The 21,199-nt window shown below is 28.9% G+C and overlaps 1 protein-coding gene across 1 annotated transcript; it reads right to left on the reverse strand.

Moving 5' to 3' along the window:
• Positions 1-10,622: 10,622 nt before the first annotated feature.
• On the reverse strand, positions 10,623-12,325 carry LOC148764965 (putative disease resistance protein At4g27220). The gene is made up of 2 exons (XM_088814587.1): positions 12,175-12,325; positions 10,623-12,098 (listed from the first exon to the last, which is right to left on the reverse strand). Exons 1-2 carry the CDS (start codon positions 12,323-12,325, stop codon positions 11,254-11,256), a joined length of 996 nt encoding a protein of 331 aa, XP_088670713.1. The 3' UTR covers positions 10,623-11,253.
• Between the last annotated feature and the right edge of the window lie 8,874 nt (positions 12,326-21,199).

The following is a 21,199-nucleotide window of genomic DNA, read 5'->3' on the forward strand; positions in this document are numbered from 1 at the left end:
TACCTTCATATTCGCTGAAAATCTTTTGTCACACAACATTGCTCGTAATTTTAGTTATATCGCCCGATTCTGAATTGATAATTATTTTTTATCTCAAATCTACTTTTATCTCTGGACATTGCGGTGTACAATTGCCTATCCACCCTAATATTAACACTAATATTCCACTAACAACTACTACTACTAATACTAAAACCAACATTGATAATACTAATACCAATACTAATATTAATACTAAAATCAACACTAATAATACTAATATTAATACTAATTTTAATATTAATACGATGATTAATACTAATAGTCTAATACTAATATTAATATCAACACTAATATTAATAATAATACGCCACTTCTAATATGAATATTTAATGTTTAAACTAATAAGCCAATACTAATAAGAAAACTAATACTAATACTAATGCTAATGCTAATGTTAATGCTAATAGGCCAAGACTAATATGAATTTGAATACTAATAATAATACTAATAATGATAATAATATTGATATTGGTATTGATACTGATACTGATATTAATTTGATACGAATATTAATACACATACTGATACACATACACATACACATATTGATACTGATACCGATACCGATACTGATACTAATATTATTATTAATACTTATACCAATACTAATACCGATACTAATATTCATACCAATAATCATACCAATACTCATATAGATATAGATATTGATACATATATTGATACTGATATGGATACTCATACTCATACTTATACTGATGTTGTTATTGATAAATACTAATACTGATAGTGATACTGATACTAATATTGATACTAATACTGATACTGATATTGATACTGATACTGATATTGATACTGATACTCATACTAATACTAATACTAATACTAATACTAATACTAATACTAATACTAATACTAATACTAATACTAATACTAATACTAATACTAATACTAATACTAATACTAATACTAATACTAATACTAATACTAATACTAATACTAATACTAATACTAATACTAATACTAATACTAATACTAATACTAATACTAATACTAATACTAATACTAATACTAATACTAATATTGATACTGATATTGATATTGATATTGATATTGATATTGATATTGATATTAATACTTATACTGATATTGATATTGATATTGATATTATTGATGATACTGCTACTGATATTATACTGATAATTATACTGATATTAATACTGATACGAATACTGATACTGATATTTATACCCATACTTATACTCGTACTCATACTCATACTCATACTCATACTCATACTCATACTCATACTCATGCATACTCATACTCATAGTGATATTGATACTGTTATTAATACTGATACTAATATTGATATTGATATTGATATTAATACTAATACTAATACTAATACTAATACTAATACTAATACTAATACTAATACTAATACTAATACTAATACTAATACTAATGCTAATACTAATACTAATACTAATACTAATACTAATACTAATACTAATACTAAAACTAATAATAATATTAATACTAATACTAATATTAATACTAATACTACTACTAATACTAATATTAATACTCATACTCATAGAGATCTTCCTCAAATTTCAGTTTGCAATCTCAACAAATCCGTAATCGAGACCTACTTCATAAAAATCAATCTCGTAATATTGTACGTCGATTTCTTTTCATTGGAATATCAAACCATTTTGTTTTAGGGAAAGAGATAATTTCTCTAAAATGTTTTTAATGATCCAAAGAATACACACACATAATGTCCTCGTTGGATTGACAACATCGATTTTCACATATGTATATTTTACTATATATTTCACACATTATTTTTAATGTGTTTTTTTCCTTCCCTGATCAATGTAGAATGCTATATAATTTATATATTTCTCTAGTTAGTATAGGTTTTTCTGCAAAAACATTACTTCTAAATCCTAATATGCTTGCATAAATAATTATTCCTATTTCAAAACATACAAAATCAAATATTGTCACAAATACATCTAGGGACAATGTTTCTAATATATCATAATATTGGAATTACAGTGAATGAAGAAGGGTGAATCTAATGTCATGTATGTACATAAAGATTCAAAAGATTAACAGCAAAAAAAAAATTATGAACGTACAAACTAATAATATTTTACATAAATATTAAAAAATGATAAAAATAAAAGAATTATTACGATACGTACAAATTAATATTGTAACATAAAAATATAAACACTAAAGAAGATTTATTTAAATATGTTCAACAAATTATATAAGAATCTCTATTACAAATAACGAAATACATACATGAGTTACTTTAGTATTTTTTTATTACATTATCACCTTCATTAAACTCAACTTCTTCATCGAAACTAAACTTACAATTATTGAATGTATAATCAAAGATGGAAAACCAGAAGTAAAAGTTTTTAAAACCCATCCATATAATATATCTAAATCATATATTTGTATTCTACGCAACGCCACAATGCTTCTCCCTTGCGGACGTCGCCGCATATAGCACACACGATGTTATCCATGGATCTGAAAATTAAAAGGAAAGCAAAACAATGATTTGTTAGATTATTATACATACGCATACATAATAAACGTATAACGTAATAAACACTTGGCGATAAATAAAATGCTCAAAGCGAGCATGCACATCGCACAATACTGATCGCATTATGAAATTACAAAACATAAATATGAAGAAGAAAAAGTTTTAAGGTGAGGACCTTGGTTTAGCATGATCATAACAAAACGTGTTGAGAAAGAATGAGATAAATGATCAGTTTGTGTTGATGGTCTTTATACTTCATTTTCACATACTAAATAAGTTAATAAAATAACTTTAAGCAAACAATATATTTTATTATTTTTTGTGTTACTCGGTTAGAACAAATCAAACAAATTCAAACAATTAGAATTAATAAGAATCCGAAATTATTGAGATGCATAATAAATAAATGCGATTGTTAGGGGTTACTAAAAAAATTATTCAAATCACATGTATTGATTTGATAATAACATTAAATAGTAATGAATTAATCAGAATCAGAAATAACATAACCAAGGAAACATAACAAAAGTAACCAATTTTAATATAACATGGCTTTTAAAATATTACCACTTTTACGTGTTTATTAGGTATAAAATATTATGCTCGTAATTTATTTAGTATAATACACACATTGATTTGATACAGTAATAAATAGAAACCTAAATAATATCAATTTGTATATAACAAAGACAAACATAACAAAAAATAAATAAACAAATAAAATCAGTGATCAATCATATCCTTAAAATTCATACTTTAAATAAGAATATCAAACAAATGAAATCAAGTCATTAATCTTATCCTTAAAATCAATACTTTTAATAAGAATATCAAACAAATCAAATCAAATTATTATTTTATGCTAATGTTAGACATTATTTTTTTTCTTCTCTAAAGTATAAGTTGATATGCAAAATAATCATTACAAATACTTATGTTACAACATTATCGAAAATACAAAAAAAAAATCATAATGAAAATGCTAGGAAAATTAAATAAATAAAGTAATTTATATAATTAAAAATTATTAAAATAATTAATTCGTAATAAATGTAATAAAAAATAAAAATCTAGTTAATAATGCGTTTTATTACTTCATTAAATATTTAATGGAATAATATTGAAATATGTTACTTATATATACCATTTATTAAATTATTTATGACAATTTAAATATATTTCATTCCATTAATTGACATATTACTATTCAATTAATATATTATAATTTCCTAAGATTGAGTATATAAAAAGGACAACTCGATACAATATTTTATTCCATTAATTGACATATTACCATTCCATTAATATAATAATGCACTAATAAACTAAATTAATGTACAATTATAAAAAAAAAATTACTATATAATGAATTAGTGATAATATATTAGCACTCAACATTTCAATGTAGTTAAGTGAAACAAATCGAGAAAAAAAGACGAAAACAATAAGTTTCCAAAAACAAAAACGACAGATGATCCAACTTTACACGAATTAAAAAATGAAATATATAAAATTTTAAATAGCGAAATTGCATATATAACCATATACTAAATGAGCTTGATGAAACAATATTAAAAATAATTACAGACATATATAAAGAATAGAAAATTGATAATTGCATATAATGTTTTACATTTATCACTTCGATGACGGTCTTTTAAGGATTGAAAAAAAATGAGTATTTTTTCTCGCACAATTCATATGAGATTCACGAAATTCTTTCTATTCCTTTGACGCAACCAATGTCGTCACACATAGCCCATATGTCGATATTATCCATAATATCTACAAAAATAACATAAACAAACAACAAATAACATGTTAGACTAAATACATGTATATGTGTAAATAACCATTAGACACATACATTATATCAAAATAATGAAATTAAGAACATGTAAAACTATGAATATATTAACAACAAAAAAATACAATATTTCCTCTTTGCAGCCATTTCGGGCTGACCTATTTTTTTTATTTTTATGCGAGTGTAAAATTCGGGTGGAGAGTATGAGTGAGTGAAATGGATTGGAATGAGGGGTATTTATACTTGAATTTTATATAATAAAAAAATAAATAATAAGTTCTTATGGAAATACACATTTAATGTTATAATCTTACCAATTATTTGATTAGATATTTTCCATGAATTAACCATATGAATCAAAACCAATCAACTTAAATAGGTAAGAAATCAAATTATATGACATAAAATTGGGGAATGATTGATAATTTATAGTAAAAAAATATTTGAAATTCAAAATTTGGAATACAAAAATTTTAATTTCAAATTTTAAATGTTGTTTAGTTATTAATATTTATAAAATTAAATTAATACATATACATTAAGTTGGCGAAATATTTAAACAAAAAAAATCCATGTATAGTGATTAATAATTATTAATGATTTGTAAAAATAATAATTATTAGTATTATTATTATTATTATTTTCGAATATTATTATTAAAAAAACTAAATTCCAAAATATATATCATAAAAAATGAGTGTTCTATTTTAAAAAAAAAAGACATTCGAAAAATATATTTCGGAAAATTAAATTAAAAACGTGAGATAAAAACAATTAATCAACCGTGTATAGATAATTAAATATAATAATAATTATTTCGCTATAAAAAAATAGTGTGTAAAATATGATATAAAAAATCGAATATTCGTTAAAAAATTGAGTGTTCTGAATTTTAAAAAAAAAAAGAACAGACGAAAAATATAGTTCAAAAAATTAAAACTATAAAAAATATAATATTTTTAGAAATGATAGGAAATTAAATTCCTGAAATATTATATATAAATATGTGGTAATTATTAAATGATTGTGTAAATGTGAAATAGGAAAGAACTTAAAAACATACCTAAATAAAAATGACACATAATCAATTGAAGAATCCACCTCATCAATTGAACTCCAACTAAGCAATTTTGACAAATGACATCATCATTTGCCACATGTCATTCATTGAGGGCATAGATTCTCTTTTTATATTATATATAGATGTCACAAAAAAAACTTTAAACTATAGTTATTTATTTATTTTTATGCTCTTTATAGTTATAGTATTTTATCGAGGGTTCTTTGATATAACCCCAATACTGATTTCTCCCCAAACTATTTATCACCATTTCAGAAAAGTCCATTCATAATTTCAGGTAGTTATTTTTTCAATCACCTCCTCATCTGTACTATCATCTGCTATGCGGCTACCTCATCAGCTGTTTTTTTAATTATCATTATTTTTATTTTTTATATATTTTTTATTTTTCTAATTTTATTTTTATAGAAATTAATTACAAGACAAGAAAGTAAATTGGAACAAATACAATTTATTAATCAAAACAAGAGTGGATTACAATATTTGGGCATCTCGCCTAGCTAATTCAAGGGCTTATAGCTTGTTCTTGAATCGAATAAGTATAAACACATCGAATTGAAATATGTTATGAATTCGAGTCGGATGCTCGAGACGTGAGCTTGAAATTGGGGGCTCGAAACCGACTCATACATTGGTGGGTCCGGTTCCGGATCAACGGGGGCGGGGCGGGTCGGTCGTCGGGTCGGGTCTAAACCGGACCGTGGCCGTGTCTAGTTGAAAATGAAAATAGAAGGCATGCAAAGAAATAGAAGGACTACTATTATAACTACAAAATATTTAGGGATTGTTTTAAAATGATGGATGAAGTTTGAGGAAGAATAATGTATTTTTCCTCATATTATACGACTATTCGATTTTCAGCCCTAAAATTGAGATTGCAGTTTTAGTCCTTAATGTTACCAAATTTTTTTTACAGTTTTCTTCTGCGGTCTTACTTTTTTTGTTAAATTCAACAACACAAATTACGTGTTTTGGACGTGTCACCCATTTCAACCTCATACATTCTTGCCTCTAGCTTTTGTTTTTATCCACATTCAATTAATCCATAATTTTGTCGGAAGTTCTCGGCAACCCTAAATTGTGTTGTCCAAATTCTTGATTTCACAAAGGGGACTGAGTTATAACAATTTGCACTAGAAAAAAATGTTCGATCAAGTTGCCCAAAAAGGATGTAGCATCTTTTTTAGCAACATTAATAAGCCTTAACGAGTGATTCATGTGGGTCGAAGGTTTGAAATTAGAAATTTGCGGAAAATAAATTAGGGATTTAAGGGAAATTTTTGAAAAAAACTTATAGAGTAAATGAATTTGGGGCAGAGTTAGAAAAGTAGATAAGAAGTGGGTTTGAAATGGGTGACACGTGCAAAATACGTAATCTTTTATGTCAAATTTAACCCCATTGTTAGCGCTAAGAAAGTACACTAATACGTGTTCATATAGACTATAATCGAGCTAATGTTGAGCATTTGCTCGCGAGTTGTTCTATATTTTTATATTTCATGCTTTTAGTTTAGAGTGAAAAATAAACAACGTAGTAATTTTGTCAAAAAATGGCAAGATTAAGGACTAATATTGAAACTCCAAAATATTTAGGGATAGTTTTTAAAAAGTGGGTAAAATATAAGGACGAAAAATATAATTTCCCAAAAAAAAAGTAGAAATAATAAACTATTCGAACCTGATTCGTGGTATTAAGCTCATTCGAGCTCGATTCGACTATTAATAACTAACCTTAAACACGATTTTGAAAATTAGGTAAAGAAAAAATCAAATAATTAGCTTCAACACACATGTGTTATATGTTTGACTTTATTTGTTTAAACCCTTAGTTGTGATCAAGATTCAACTCAATGTGGAAATGGGACATAAGTTTTTAAGAACAAAAAGAAAGTTTTTAAGGGTTTACATATTACAGTCAGTTTCTAATACTCCAAGGTGGTGGTATTAAGTGACCGAAATAATCAAAAGGGAAATTGTACTATACTAATCTATGGTAGTGTTTGCAAATGATTATTTAAAAGCAGAAGTTAGTGATTGTGATTTAAGTTAGTTTTAAGTGCTTATTTCTAAAAGTTGGGGGTGTTTGCAAATATTTCGGAAAATGAACTAAAATTGAAAAAGCAGGATTATGAGTGCTTTTAAAAAAATAGCTTAAAGTAGATTATTTTAAGAGAAGCAAAAGCAAAAGTTGATTTTGCAAACACCTAAAAACAGATTATGAGCAAAAAAAACCGCATAATCACTTTCAAAAAGCATTTGCAAACACCACCTATATCTATACTCTATAATTACTTAATTAAGAAGGAATGTGGTTAGTGGTTTCTTCCGTTTTTTGTGACTCCAAAAATAGCCATTTAATAAACAAGATTTGAGGGGCAACAAAGTAATGTTACTTCATTCATTACAGCTTTAATTCATTAGTATTTAAATACATCGAACCTTACTAATATTTTGTTTTGCTATTTTATTTCATTTCTGAATTTTGATCCAAATGAAACAAAAAAAAAATTACAAGATTGAACGTAATCATCATTTGCCTTTTGTTTTAATACATCAATTCAAAATATAATCCAGATTCAAAGTTAATTTCATTTTTGTTTATTTCTCGTACTTATGGTCTGAATAATTAAAACTATTATTTATAATAATAATGTCATATGTTTGTATTTCATCAATTAGATAAAAAAAATATTGCTTTTTATTTATGTTCTCAGAGAAAAAATATATCAAAAATTAACTATGTTAGAGGGCAATTTAAAAAAAATATATATGTACATATCAACTACATATGTATACTATTGTAGTAGATTTCCTTGAATTTCTTATTCACAAGAATTTGAATATAATGAAAAAAAAATGATGAAATGAAAAAAAAAACATAAAAAAAATAATGTTTTAATGTTTGTTAATTATATTAAACTACTGATTCATTAGTATATTAATGCACTATTCAGAAACTGTGTAACTGTACACCTCTTTGGAAGGAAGCCATTTCACTATGCAAAATATGTGTATTAAATAATGACCCTTAACATAAGAAACTCAATGGTGTTCATTAAAAAAAATCTCAATAATTGTAATATATTTACAATAACTTAAGAATAAGAAAAAATGCTATAAAAATATGAAATTATGAAATAACATCAATCGAATAACAAATAAACAAAATCAACTTTATTATTCTTTTGGTCAACTAAAAATTAATTGAGTTCATTGAATTTCTATAGCTGATAAGTTAAAATAAAGAAAATGAAAGGATTTTAAAATGGTAATCCCAATGAAGAAAAGGTTGGACAATTTCACAGGACTCTGTGAAAATGATTTTTTTGTTTTTTTCTTCAAAAAATAAACCCTTTAATCAACAAGATTTTGAGGGGCAACAAAGTAATGTTACTTCATTAATCCCACAAAGTCAATTCATTATTAGTATTTAAATATAACAAACGTTGCTAAATTTTTTTTTGATATATTAATTCAAAATATAATCAAGATTCAAAGTTATTTCATCTTTAACTTTTGATCCAAATAAAACAAACAAAAACTTATTACAAGATCGAATGTAATTATCATTTGATTTTTGTTTTCATACATTAATTCGAAGTTAATTTCATTCTTATTTATTTCTCACTTTGGGTCTGAATAATTAAAATTATATATATATATATATATATATATATTGATTGATAGATTAATTTTGGTATGTAGGTTTTCAATTACATGTTTGATTGAGGTGAAAATGATGATATTTCGAATCGGTGGCATTTACATCTTTGATTTGAATAATTACTATTTAAACAATTTAAACATATATAATTAGTAGGAAGCAAAAAAATTATTCCTAATCCTAATAATAACCATGTACCTATCTATTATTAATATCATGCATAGTAGGAACAACGACTGACTCGCAAATTTATTTTCTTCTTACTTTTTTACTTTTGTTAATCGTCAAGTTAATAAACCGGTTCATTCTCTTACTTCGTTGATTGTTAATGATTGTTTGAAGGGATGTCCCCTTCCCCATTTTTTGGCCATGTATACCTAATCTAATTCATATTTTTCTCTTAAAAAATATCATGCATAGTAAATATAATAAGACACGTGCAACGCACGTGCACCTGCCTAGTAATAATAAAAATGAGGTTTGTAAGAACAAAAAGGAGGTTTTTAAGGGTTTACATATATAATTGTACTTGTCAATATTGGTTTTTTAGCTCGAATGATGTTCATCGCCTTTTTTTGACCTACTTGACATGTATCGTTCTTCGTATTTCATTCATGATCACATTAGTCTATTCATATTCCCAACTACTAATTTGTTCAGATTCTTGAACGAATTAGAACCATCGGGAATCGGGACATCACAAATCTCTTCTAGGTTGTGATCATCGTTTAGCAGTAAAGTCTCCAATAAAGGAAAAACACCGGGTTTCAAATCACTTGATGTAGTTGTATTCACCAGTTTCTCCAATGTCGAACATTCACTCAAACACAACCACTTCAAGGTTCCAAGTTCTAGTGGATTCCAATTGTTGAAGTAGAAATCACGCAAGAATAAGGCTTCAGTGTTTTTGACAAACTTGTCAATCCAATTTCTTGAAGGAATTTGTTCCGGAACTAAAGAAACATTCTTTTCGTAAGATCTGCAGCCCAAAGAATCGTAAAAAGAGTCGTGTTCTACAGGAGAATTTTTTTCACCAAGAGTGATACTATATTTCACTATTTTTCTTGAAAGGCGCAACTCTTCAGCAACCAAAGAAGAATCATCTATCTTAATCTCCAACCAAGTCAGATCCGGCAGTGACTCAAGTTCTTTCAGGGTTGCACTATCCCAATTCGAAAAACAACCTACTATCTTCAACTCCTCAAACTTAACAAACTGAGAAATTACTCCTGGTGCTAATTTTAAAAGTAACCTACTATCTTCAACTCATCAAACTCAACAAGCTGAGAAATTACTCCTGGTGCAAATGTTCTGAAAAAGTAACAACCCACTAACTCTAACAATCTCCAGCGACTTAGTTTTTCAAACTCCGTGGTTAACTCTTCGAAGGCGCAATAGAGGCACCTGAGAATTTCAAGAGTCGACAATTCACCGAGAACATTGATAGTACTCCTAGTGCATGAATCTAAGACGAATGTGTGGATATGTTTCATGAGATGCATCGATTGTGGCAGTGATTTGAGTGAATACGATGAAAAATTGAAGACATAAAGGCTGCTTGTTCCCTAAAAAAACGATTATGAATTTGAATTTGTTTAGTCGGTGGGGTTTTAATCAATAGTAGACGAAGATTAGGAAAAAATATTCAGTGGCAAGCTCAGTTCTTACTTTCAGAAACAGAGAAATCCAATTTGAATCACCGTACGACTCATCTATCCAACAATCCCGCGATCTCATACTCAAATTAACACAATCTTCCTCCGAAGCGATGAAGATAGCAATATCTCTAACGACATCATGCATTTTCACATGACGTTCGTCCTTACCATCTAGTAGCAAAAAACAACTTCTAAGAATATTTGTCAGTGCACATGCACTGTTCCTTGCTTCTTCCAAGTTTCTGATCCCGGAAACATGTGTAACCCCACCCACACAATGTTAGGTATTCTATTGGGATATCGTAGTCTTCTGGGAACATGCAACACAAAAAAAAAAATTGACTTTGCATGTGGATTCGCCAATAAACTGTAACTTATCTTCAAGGGCTTATAAACGTCTTCCAAATAATTCCACAAGCTTGTGGGGTTAGAACTTCTTAATTGCCGGAGAGCATCTTCCCAAATTTATTTTGCTCTCTTACCCCTTAGAGCCCTCATAATAGTTACGAGGGTGATGGGTAGACCCTTGTACTCGTCAACAATACGCTTCGCAAGGGGAAGCAAATTCACATCGTTTGCACAATCGCCGACTTTATCTTTGAAAAGGATCTCGGCTTCGCTTTCGGAAAGCAATTTCAACTCAAAAACCTTTTGAACATTCATATCATTGAAGACGTTCATGTTGCGGGATGTCAGAATGATAGTACACCCATTAGCACCGCTTTCGTGTGGTATTCCTATGTCTTCTAATCTCAGCCTATCCCACACATCGTGTAGAACAACGAGATTTCTCTTGTTGTCGATTAATCTGGATCGAATAGCATGTGCTCTACATGTTGAAGTTTCTTCATTCAACTTCATGCCGAGGGATTCCGCAACTTCAAGCTGAATTTTCCTAATGTATTTTTGTTGGATGACAACCACCATCAGCACTTCCTCAAACATATGTTCTTCTCTCACTCTTTTCATGATATGCAGAGTCATAGTCGTCTTCCCCACACCACCAACACCACATATCCCAACTAGATTGATCACATTATCTTTCAAAGTCGTCATGAGGTCATCTTTAGTTTGTTTTCTCGAATCAAATTCGGAGATCAATTGTAGTGGAATTAACCCTCTAGCTGCTGTCGGGGATTGAGAGGCAGGTATGTTGTCGAACTTAGAGCGGCCTAAAAGCTCCTTAACTTTTTGAGTCATTTTCACGGATTTCTTGTTTGCCAAAAACCGGGATTTGATAGTCCCAAAACCACATTTGGGGATATTCTCAGTCTCAATCTCATTCACTTTGAGTTGGATCTTATCGACATCTGTGATCCAACTCTTAACTTCCAACAATAATTACTCTTCCATTGTACTCGACATCAGTAATTAGCATCAAAAGACCATTTTTCTCTTCGTTCAACTTCTGGGCTTCCTTAGTCATGCCCTCAATGTTGCTTTTGAAATAGAATAGATTTTGGATCTGGGGCTTGATTGGTTCAACAATTATTGTTCCAAGTTGTGTAACTAATACATCGACAAGAGCTGCTGCCATTTTCCTGCATTTTTGTTTATCTGGTTTTAATTAGTAACGATTCTACTAGATTAGTCGATACAAAAGGTAAATTTAAAAGACCTTAGTGCCCAAATATTCAATTACTAATCAGAAGACATTGTGAAATTAGCAAAATTAATATGCAACAACGGAAAACCGAACCAAGATACAACAAAAAAGAGAGAGAAAAATCAAAGACTTCCAAACAAAGATAAGGACCCATCTTTTTTTGGTACTAGGCAGGTGCACGTGTGTTGCACGTGTCGTATTATATTTACTATACATGATGTTTTTTTAGGGAAAATAGTATGAATTAGATTAGGTACACAAGGCCAAAAACGGGGGAAGGGAACATCCCATCAAACAGTCATTAACAATCAACGAAGCAAGAGAATGAACCAGTTTATTACCTTGAAGATTAACAAAAGTAAAAGAGCAAGAAGAAAATAAATTTGCGAGATAGAGGTAGTCATATACAAATGTCACCATAGAGTCAGTCATTGCATGATATTAATAATAGATAGGTATATGGTTATTATTAGGAATAATTTTTTTGGTTTCCTACTATATTATATATGTTTAAATAGTAGTTATTCAAATCAAAGTTGTAAATGCCACCAGTTCGAAATATCATCCTTTTCACCTCAATCAAACATGTAATTGAAAAACTACAGACCAAAATTAATCTAGCTACCAATATATATATAACAAGGAAGAAATTGAAAATCTCATACCACAATGTAATATCTATTGCCACCGATGGAATTTCAGAATATGTAAGACTTCATCCGCTGAAACTTTCCACCAATTACGTGTGCCATGATTGTCCATGATAGTAACTCCGATTAATCCTCAACGATTTCCATTGTTATCCCTCAATCTCATACAATAATAGCAATATGTCAATAAACAAACATTTTGCTGAGCAGAGAACATAGAAAATAAAACGATGAAGCATGAGATGTAAATTAAATAAATCGGGGATGACATAAAAGAAACTAAGAACATAAGAAATTATGAAATACAATGACCTTCTTAGTTTTCCCCTTATATTTAAGGAAAAAGTATCAGAAACATAAAAAAATAAAATAAAAAATAAATAAAGACAAAAAATCCCGCCCGCTATATCAGGTATGAAGATCGAAGCTACGATACTGCTCTAAATATCCCGTTAAGAAATTTAATATTGAATGTTGTCAATTTATGTAAAGGCATTTCTTATATATGGAAAGAAAAAATGTAGCACGTACAAGCACTTGATCATCTCTAAGAATGTAAAGTTTAAATACAACGCACAAATAATATATTAATCCATGTGATGTGAACTTTTTCTCTCGAATCCCTTAGTCAGCTTTTGACTTCCCTTAGTCAGCTTTTAACTGTTAACAAACTTGAAAAAATGACTATTTACATAGGTTATACCATTTCAAGATGGATTGAGCAACAAGGAGAATAAAAAAGATTACACAGTACAACATAATTAGTTATGATTATTTTTCTCATGTACCACAAATAATTTTGATTGTCGTAACAAAAAATATATATGTAAGAAAATTAGATTACATCTTACGCATGATCCAGTCCCTGCACACAGAAAAAAAATCAAATAATTGAAGATGGTCAATTCATAAAGAGGAACAAATGATCATTAATATTATATTATTATTATACCTTTTTTGAAATTCATTTCACTCTCTATGGGCACACACTTTTTAGATTTTTTTAATTGCTTTGCTAATGAGTAATATATAATTTGCATTTACTTCATTTTAACAAAACATATTTCCGTTCAATGTCTCTATGCAAACCCATCATTCCATTATATTGTCTCCCTCCGAAGCCCAAAATATCGTCACCAAAGCATTTTCAAGAATCCTGTGAAATTGTCCACATTATCTTCATTTGAATTACCATTTGTAAAACCTTTCACTTTCTTTGTTTTAACTTGCCAACTATCAAAATTCAATGAATTTTAACTTGCCAGCTATCAAAATTCAATGAACTCATTTAATTTTCAGTTGACCAAGAAAATAATAAAGTTAATTTGATTTATTTGTTATTCGGTTTATGTTATTTCCAAATTTCATATTTTTATAGCATTTTTTCTTTATTCTTAAGTCAGTGTAAATATATTACAAACTATTGAGATTTTTTTCTAATTGAACATCATTGAGTTTTTTTATGTTAACTGTCATTATTTAATAGGCATGTTTTACATAGTGAAATGGCTTCGTTCTGAAAAGGTATACAGTTACACAGTTCCTGAATAGTTTATTAATTTACTAATGCAACCGTAATTTAATATAATTAACAAACATTAAAACATTATTTTTCTATTTATTTTTTCCATTTCTTCATTAATTTTTTATTTTGATTATATTCAAATTCTTCTGAATAAGAAATTCAAGGCAATCTACTATAATATATATATATATATATATATATATATATATATATATATATATATATATATATATATATATATATATATATATTCATCGCTCCTAACCATTCAAGCACATTAACTTATTATGATATATTTAACCATAATTGTATAAATACTGTTAAATAAAATATTAATACCATAAAGGGGTTATGTGCCTAATTTCATACCATAAGGGGGTCATGTGCCTAATTTCAAAACCATAATTGTATAAATACTGTTAAATATTTGCAGTTCAATACGCCAAACATTAATCATTAATTATATAATATTAGAAATATTAATACACTCCACCATTTAAAAATGTAAAGAATGTTCAATTAAATATAAAAAAATACATAACTTAATCCAAACTCACTTATGTTATTAAATCGATATTGTGACAAATCCAAATAAAAAATAAAATAATATGCTTATTTAGAAGAAGAAAAAATTATAACTCATTCCAATTAGTAGTTTTCTTACTTTAAAATAAAATTATATACTACAAATACTATATTGTGAATTTTCTTTTAATATTTAATTTAATCAAATAGTAAGATTTGAATCGATTAAGCTCAAATCCTTTCAATTAGTAACCATTATTCAAATATTTGAATCGATTGCTTAACTATTGACATAACGTGTTACATAATTGATTTAACTATTTATAAGTAATGCCTAATATCTTTTTAATTCAATTTTTTCATAAAAAATAATAAATTTAATTCCTAACATATGTAAAAACATAATCGTAAACCGTAATATTTTATCAAAGCGCAATATGTGAACCAATTAAGCTCAAGTCCTTTCAATTTGTAAACATTATTCAAATATTTGAATCGATTAAGCGCGTTCAACTATTGACAAGAACGTCTTAATCAAATTAAATATTATTAATTAAAGTGTAATACATTTTTAATTCAATTTTATCATAAAAAAATAATTCATAAATTACGTAAGAATCAAATCATAAGATTAATTAAAGCGTATGATTTGAATCAATTAATCGCAAGTCCTTTTAATTTATAAATATTATTAAAAAAATTGACTCGTTTAAGTTCAACCACTGACAAGAACGTATTAATCGAGTTAACTATTTATAATTAAAGTCTACTATCCTTTTAATTCAATTTTAACAAAAAAAATAATAATTTAATTCGTAAAATAGTAAGAATTAAATTGGAAATCATAAGATTGAATCTAACCATGAACAATTAAATCTTACGATTTTTACGAATTAAATTTTATTATTTTTTATGATAAAATTCAATAAAAAAAATACTAAACTTTAACTATACATAGTTTGATTAATACGCTATTGTAAATTATTGAGTTTAACCGATTCAAATATTTGAATATTGTCTACGAATTGAAATGAGTTGAGCTTAATCGATCAAATCTTTGAATATTGTTTTTGAATTGAAAACACATGAGTTTAATTGATTCAAATATTACGATTTAATTAAATCTTACAATTTACGATTCAATTCAAACTTTAATTTAAATTCTTTCGAAATTCATTTTTCAATTACACTAGTTGATCAGCATTTCCTTAGATTTTTAAAATATATTATATAAAGATTTGTTAGAATGAGATATTTTTAATATATAATAACAATTTTATGAGAATAATAATTTATTTAGCATTATTTATATAAGTTTTATAATCATTATACATTGTAGCTTTGTGATATATATCCGTATTGTTATTTTATGTCAATTAAGTGTTGTGTCTTAATGGTAAGTATTCTTGTATGCTTTCAAATGTCACATGTTTGAATTCAGGTTGATGCAATTTTGGATGGGTGGTTTAATGTATTTTACGAAGAATGATATAATTAATTTTGTAAATTTTAATTCAGCAATAAATATAGATTTAAAATTGCATTAAAATAGAGAGGGTAAAATTGGCATTTCATTAATAATTTATAATTGCCGATTTTTTTAAAATAATAATTATATAAATGGTATTTGCGACAATACATAAATGAGGAAAAAATAGGTTGCGTTGCTGGCAATGTTAGAAGAACCGGACCGAACCGGCCGGTCGGACCGGTCCGACCGCGAACCGCCACGAAAGCGGTCCGATCTGACGCCGAAAACCGGGATATTCAAGAACCCGGGTCAAATGTCAAAAACCCGCTTCGACCGGTGATTATTAGTGGCCGGATCTGCACGAAATTCGCCGGAGGTGGCCGGATCTGGGTGGAGTAGGCCGTGGGTGGCCGTAATTCAATAGATCTTGCCGTGGGTGGTGGAATTCGACGAGTTTGGGTCGTGGGTGACTGTAACAGATTGAGTTGTTGGATATGGAGTGATAAAAGTGATAAAAGAGAAGAAGAATAAGAAAATGGGAAAAAAAAAAAAAAGAAGAAAACTGGAAAAAAAGGTGGAGATAGACGGGAGGTAGGTAATAAAAGGAGAGAAGGTGGAGAGAGGAGAAAAGATAGAGAAGAGAAAAAAATATATAAGAAAAAATTGGGTGTGATAAATTACAAAGGGAATAACTTATATATTTAAAAAGTTAATAGTAAATAGAAGAGAGTGTGTAAAATAAAAAAATAAAACATATATAGAAAATATAGATTTAAAATATTAAAATTGATAAAATAATTAAAAAATAAAAAACTCGGGTCGAACCCGGTTGAACCGGTCCAACCGTGAATCGAATACCTATCTGGTTTTGTGCCCGGTCCGGTTCTAACAACATTGTTTGGGACATGTGTCGTAATCTGAAGGGGTATCTCATATATGTCGTGTTCTTGGGATTTCACGGTAGAAAGAAAGACCCTAAACAACAATCCTATGAATTAATTAATACACACTGTAGTATGATGAGATAGTACAACTCGGTTTTTGAATCTCTTACATTCTAATTTCTTCGACCACAAGGGCAAACATGTCCACTGTTTTTGTTTAATTTCTCGTCGAAAAAGAAATTCGTCGGACTTCTCCCAGATATAGTAGGAACCCATGGAGTAGTGTCGTATCTATATTTATATGTTACTAACCAAGTTGTTTCTGCAACTGCACTCGCAAAGAAAAAAAAATAGAATCTAAGAAGCACAATATAAACACTACGTACTCTTTCTCTTAATACGACGTCGTTGACATAAATAGTTTCATCATAGTACTAATTGCATATACTGAATTCAATCGTACATGCAAAAAATTTCAACACAAGTTACTTAAAGCATGTACCCTTTGATATAAGAAGATTTTCAATTGAAATATTTGATCATTTAATTATAGAAATCTATATATAATTTCATGAAAGTTGACAATGCAACTGTCTCTTGATACTGTATTCGTCTATTTTTTCATACATGATTTTGCTGGTGTTTGCGATTGACATATTCAAGATACAGGGCTTGTTGGAAACCCTTGCTGCAATCTTGAAGATATATAAATCAAGGTTTGGTGGTTGAGGCACAAATATATATTTCGGTCTCTTTAAGACGAATCGCATGAATCCTTTCGATTATGTTTGTGCAGCAAGGAACGAGTGTGTCGTCTATCGGATACAACAACCCACCCACTGATAGTGTCTTCTACCAATACTGCACTATTGATGAAGTAGAAGTTACATCCGACATCCATTAAAAACTTTATATATTATAATGGGAAATAGAGAACTTAGAAAAGTGTATATTTTCACTTCTTCTTTCCCATCTATTTGAAATCGCAAGACCTCTACTTTTTATACAGTATCAAAATATGGCCGTTATAATACATTTACTCGGCGAAGTTATAAAACTCATAAAAACCATTTGTAGGTTACAAACTACTTCATCATCACCAACTATCACCAGTCCATCACTCATTATTCCCGGCAACAACGCAGGTGAGAGTGGAACTGTTGGAGCAACTGGAGCAGTCGACGATCTGTGGGTGGCGTCGCGCCTGACAATAAGTGGCAATTGAACGATCGAGCCGCGCTTGGGGTCCTCAGCCCGATACTTGTTCATAAAAATAGCTCGATGTAGTTATTGAACCCCAGTCAGTCGAGTACATCCTCTGGGTTGATAGTTTCCCTGTAGTCGCGGTGGGAAAACTTATTTGCCTCAATGGTTATGAAGTCAATGAACTCAAAGACGCACTCTTGATCGTATCATTGGCATCGTCCGCGGTTTTTCCATGTGGCGGGAGTGCCCTGCGCATGATTTGAGTTATATTGGCCATCGGCATACAGTGCCAGCTCGCATCTGAAGGTTTGCGGTGGCGCTTGATTCATATCACCGGCAATTGCGGCAGAGAGGTTGGCTGTTAAGGCGCCTGTAGGAACACTGGCGGAACTACAATAGGGCAAGGGGGGCTGTTGTCCCCCCATAATTTTTTATTTTTTTTTACTACTATTATATATATATATACTAATATTTATAGATATTGGATAGATATATACACAAATAATTAGTAATTGGTTGGTATATTAACTTTTATCTACTATTATATATTGATTTATTATTACAAATATTTATATATGGTCCACATTAAAAAATAAATTATTATTTCCACCTTTTAAATTTAATTTTCTTTTATAATTTATCCTATAAAATATTTTTTACAATCTCAAACCCTAATCTCTATTAAAGCTTATGATAAAAAAAAAATAACATAAAAAAGAAAGTATTTATTTTCTTTCTTTTCAATATTTAAAGTTTTCACTTTATCGAATTTCTATGTATTTCAAGATTTTAGTTTTTAAGACACTTTTACTTATTCAACTAAATGTTACTATATTGCAATTTATTTTATATAAGTTTATGAATATTATTTTGACAAAAAGATCTATTATTCATTACTTATTTGTGTTGGTTTTCTTCATAAATATCCCTAAAAAAAATCGGGGGCGCTGCCCCCGAACCCCCGCCATATTTTTATTAATTCTCTAAACTTTTCGGCCCCCCTATCGAAAAATCCTGGTTCCGCCCCTGTGTAGGAACCACAGTTGCACTTTGACGAACGATCACGAAATTGACGGATTGAAGCTCGTACTCTATTTGCTCTCTCTTATCACAGTTGATAATTAGCTGCAATAATATACACAATACGTTCAAATGAAGCAGAAGCTTACACCCGACACAAAACAAAAGCTCAAAAATATACGTATATAATATATAAGAAAAGTATTTCTTTGTATCTTCTCTTGTATTATCTTTTCTCATACATTTACAAAGCCCCAATGTCCCTTTTATATAGTATATAAGATGACCCTCATAAAACATCTGTTTAATATAAAATTAAAGGAATTTATAGTGTTTTATGTAGGAGAATAATAACTTTGAAAGTTTCAAAATAGTGATCTAATGACTTTCATAAAAGTGGTGAAAGTCATTATTATATTTTATAATAAAATATATTATTTTTTATTACAATAGCCCAATGACTGGGCCTGAAAAAAGAAATTAGAGAAAGAAAAAAAACACTATTTAATCGATGCAGCCCTATTTAAAGAACATAAAAGTAAATGCAAAGTAATATTTGGGTGAACGGGATGAGGATGGCCTTTGTCATGACATATTTAATGGCTTCTAATCCCTTTAAATTCTCTTTGTGTTCTACCAAATTTTTTAATGTATGAAACATATATAATTCAAAAGACAAATATAAAATAAAAAAATGTGATGTTTTTTATGTATGCATATTTTGAAAGGGAAAAAATGTTGGTCACATTTTCTGACCATCTTCTATATTATTCATGAATAAATGGCCATGTATTATATTGGTGGAAGTTGATGGATGGCCTTTGTCGAGTAGCTAACATACTATCTGATGGGTCCACACCCAAAGACCCATATCTACAAGCCCATAGAGGCACACAATCCAAGCCCAAATCGACTAAAGATAATAGTACAAGCCCAAGTCGGCTAAGGCCTAAACTGGCATGATCTAAACAGTTAGGCCCAAGTTGACCCATATTAAGTGGCTTAGGCCCATGAGAATATATATCTCCATATAAATACCCGGAAACCTCACAATTAAAGGTACGCAATTCATAATTCCCGAGCAGTCTCTTGAATTCTCTGAATTATTCTATCATACAAAGCTGACTTGAGCGTCGGAGGGTTTTCGCCGGGACCAATCCCGGCGCCCTAACGACTTTTTGTGATGCAGGTAGTGCCCACGCGAGGAATCAAGAAGTGCGAGGGAATAATTGCAAAACGTGACGTGAAATCGTACGCGAGGAATCAAGAAGTGCGAGGGAATAATTGCAAAACGTGACGTGGAATCGTACAACATCACTATCTAAAGAGCAAAATAATCCCCCAATTTATTATACTTATAAATTAGTTTAACAACAAAAAGAATATTGACAAATATTTATACATATAACTATGACTCCCTACTGTAGTTTGTGTATCATCTCACGCTTTATTTTATCAATAAACATCATATAGATGTTACGGTAAATTACAACCACCTCCCTGAGATATTGTCAAATTACGAAA

The sequence above is a fragment of the Erythranthe guttata genome, chromosome 14 (genome assembly GCF_056151865.1).
Source record: "Erythranthe guttata isolate IM_541 chromosome 14, IM_541, whole genome shotgun sequence".
Lineage (NCBI taxonomy): Eukaryota > Viridiplantae > Streptophyta > Magnoliopsida > Lamiales > Phrymaceae > Erythranthe > Erythranthe guttata.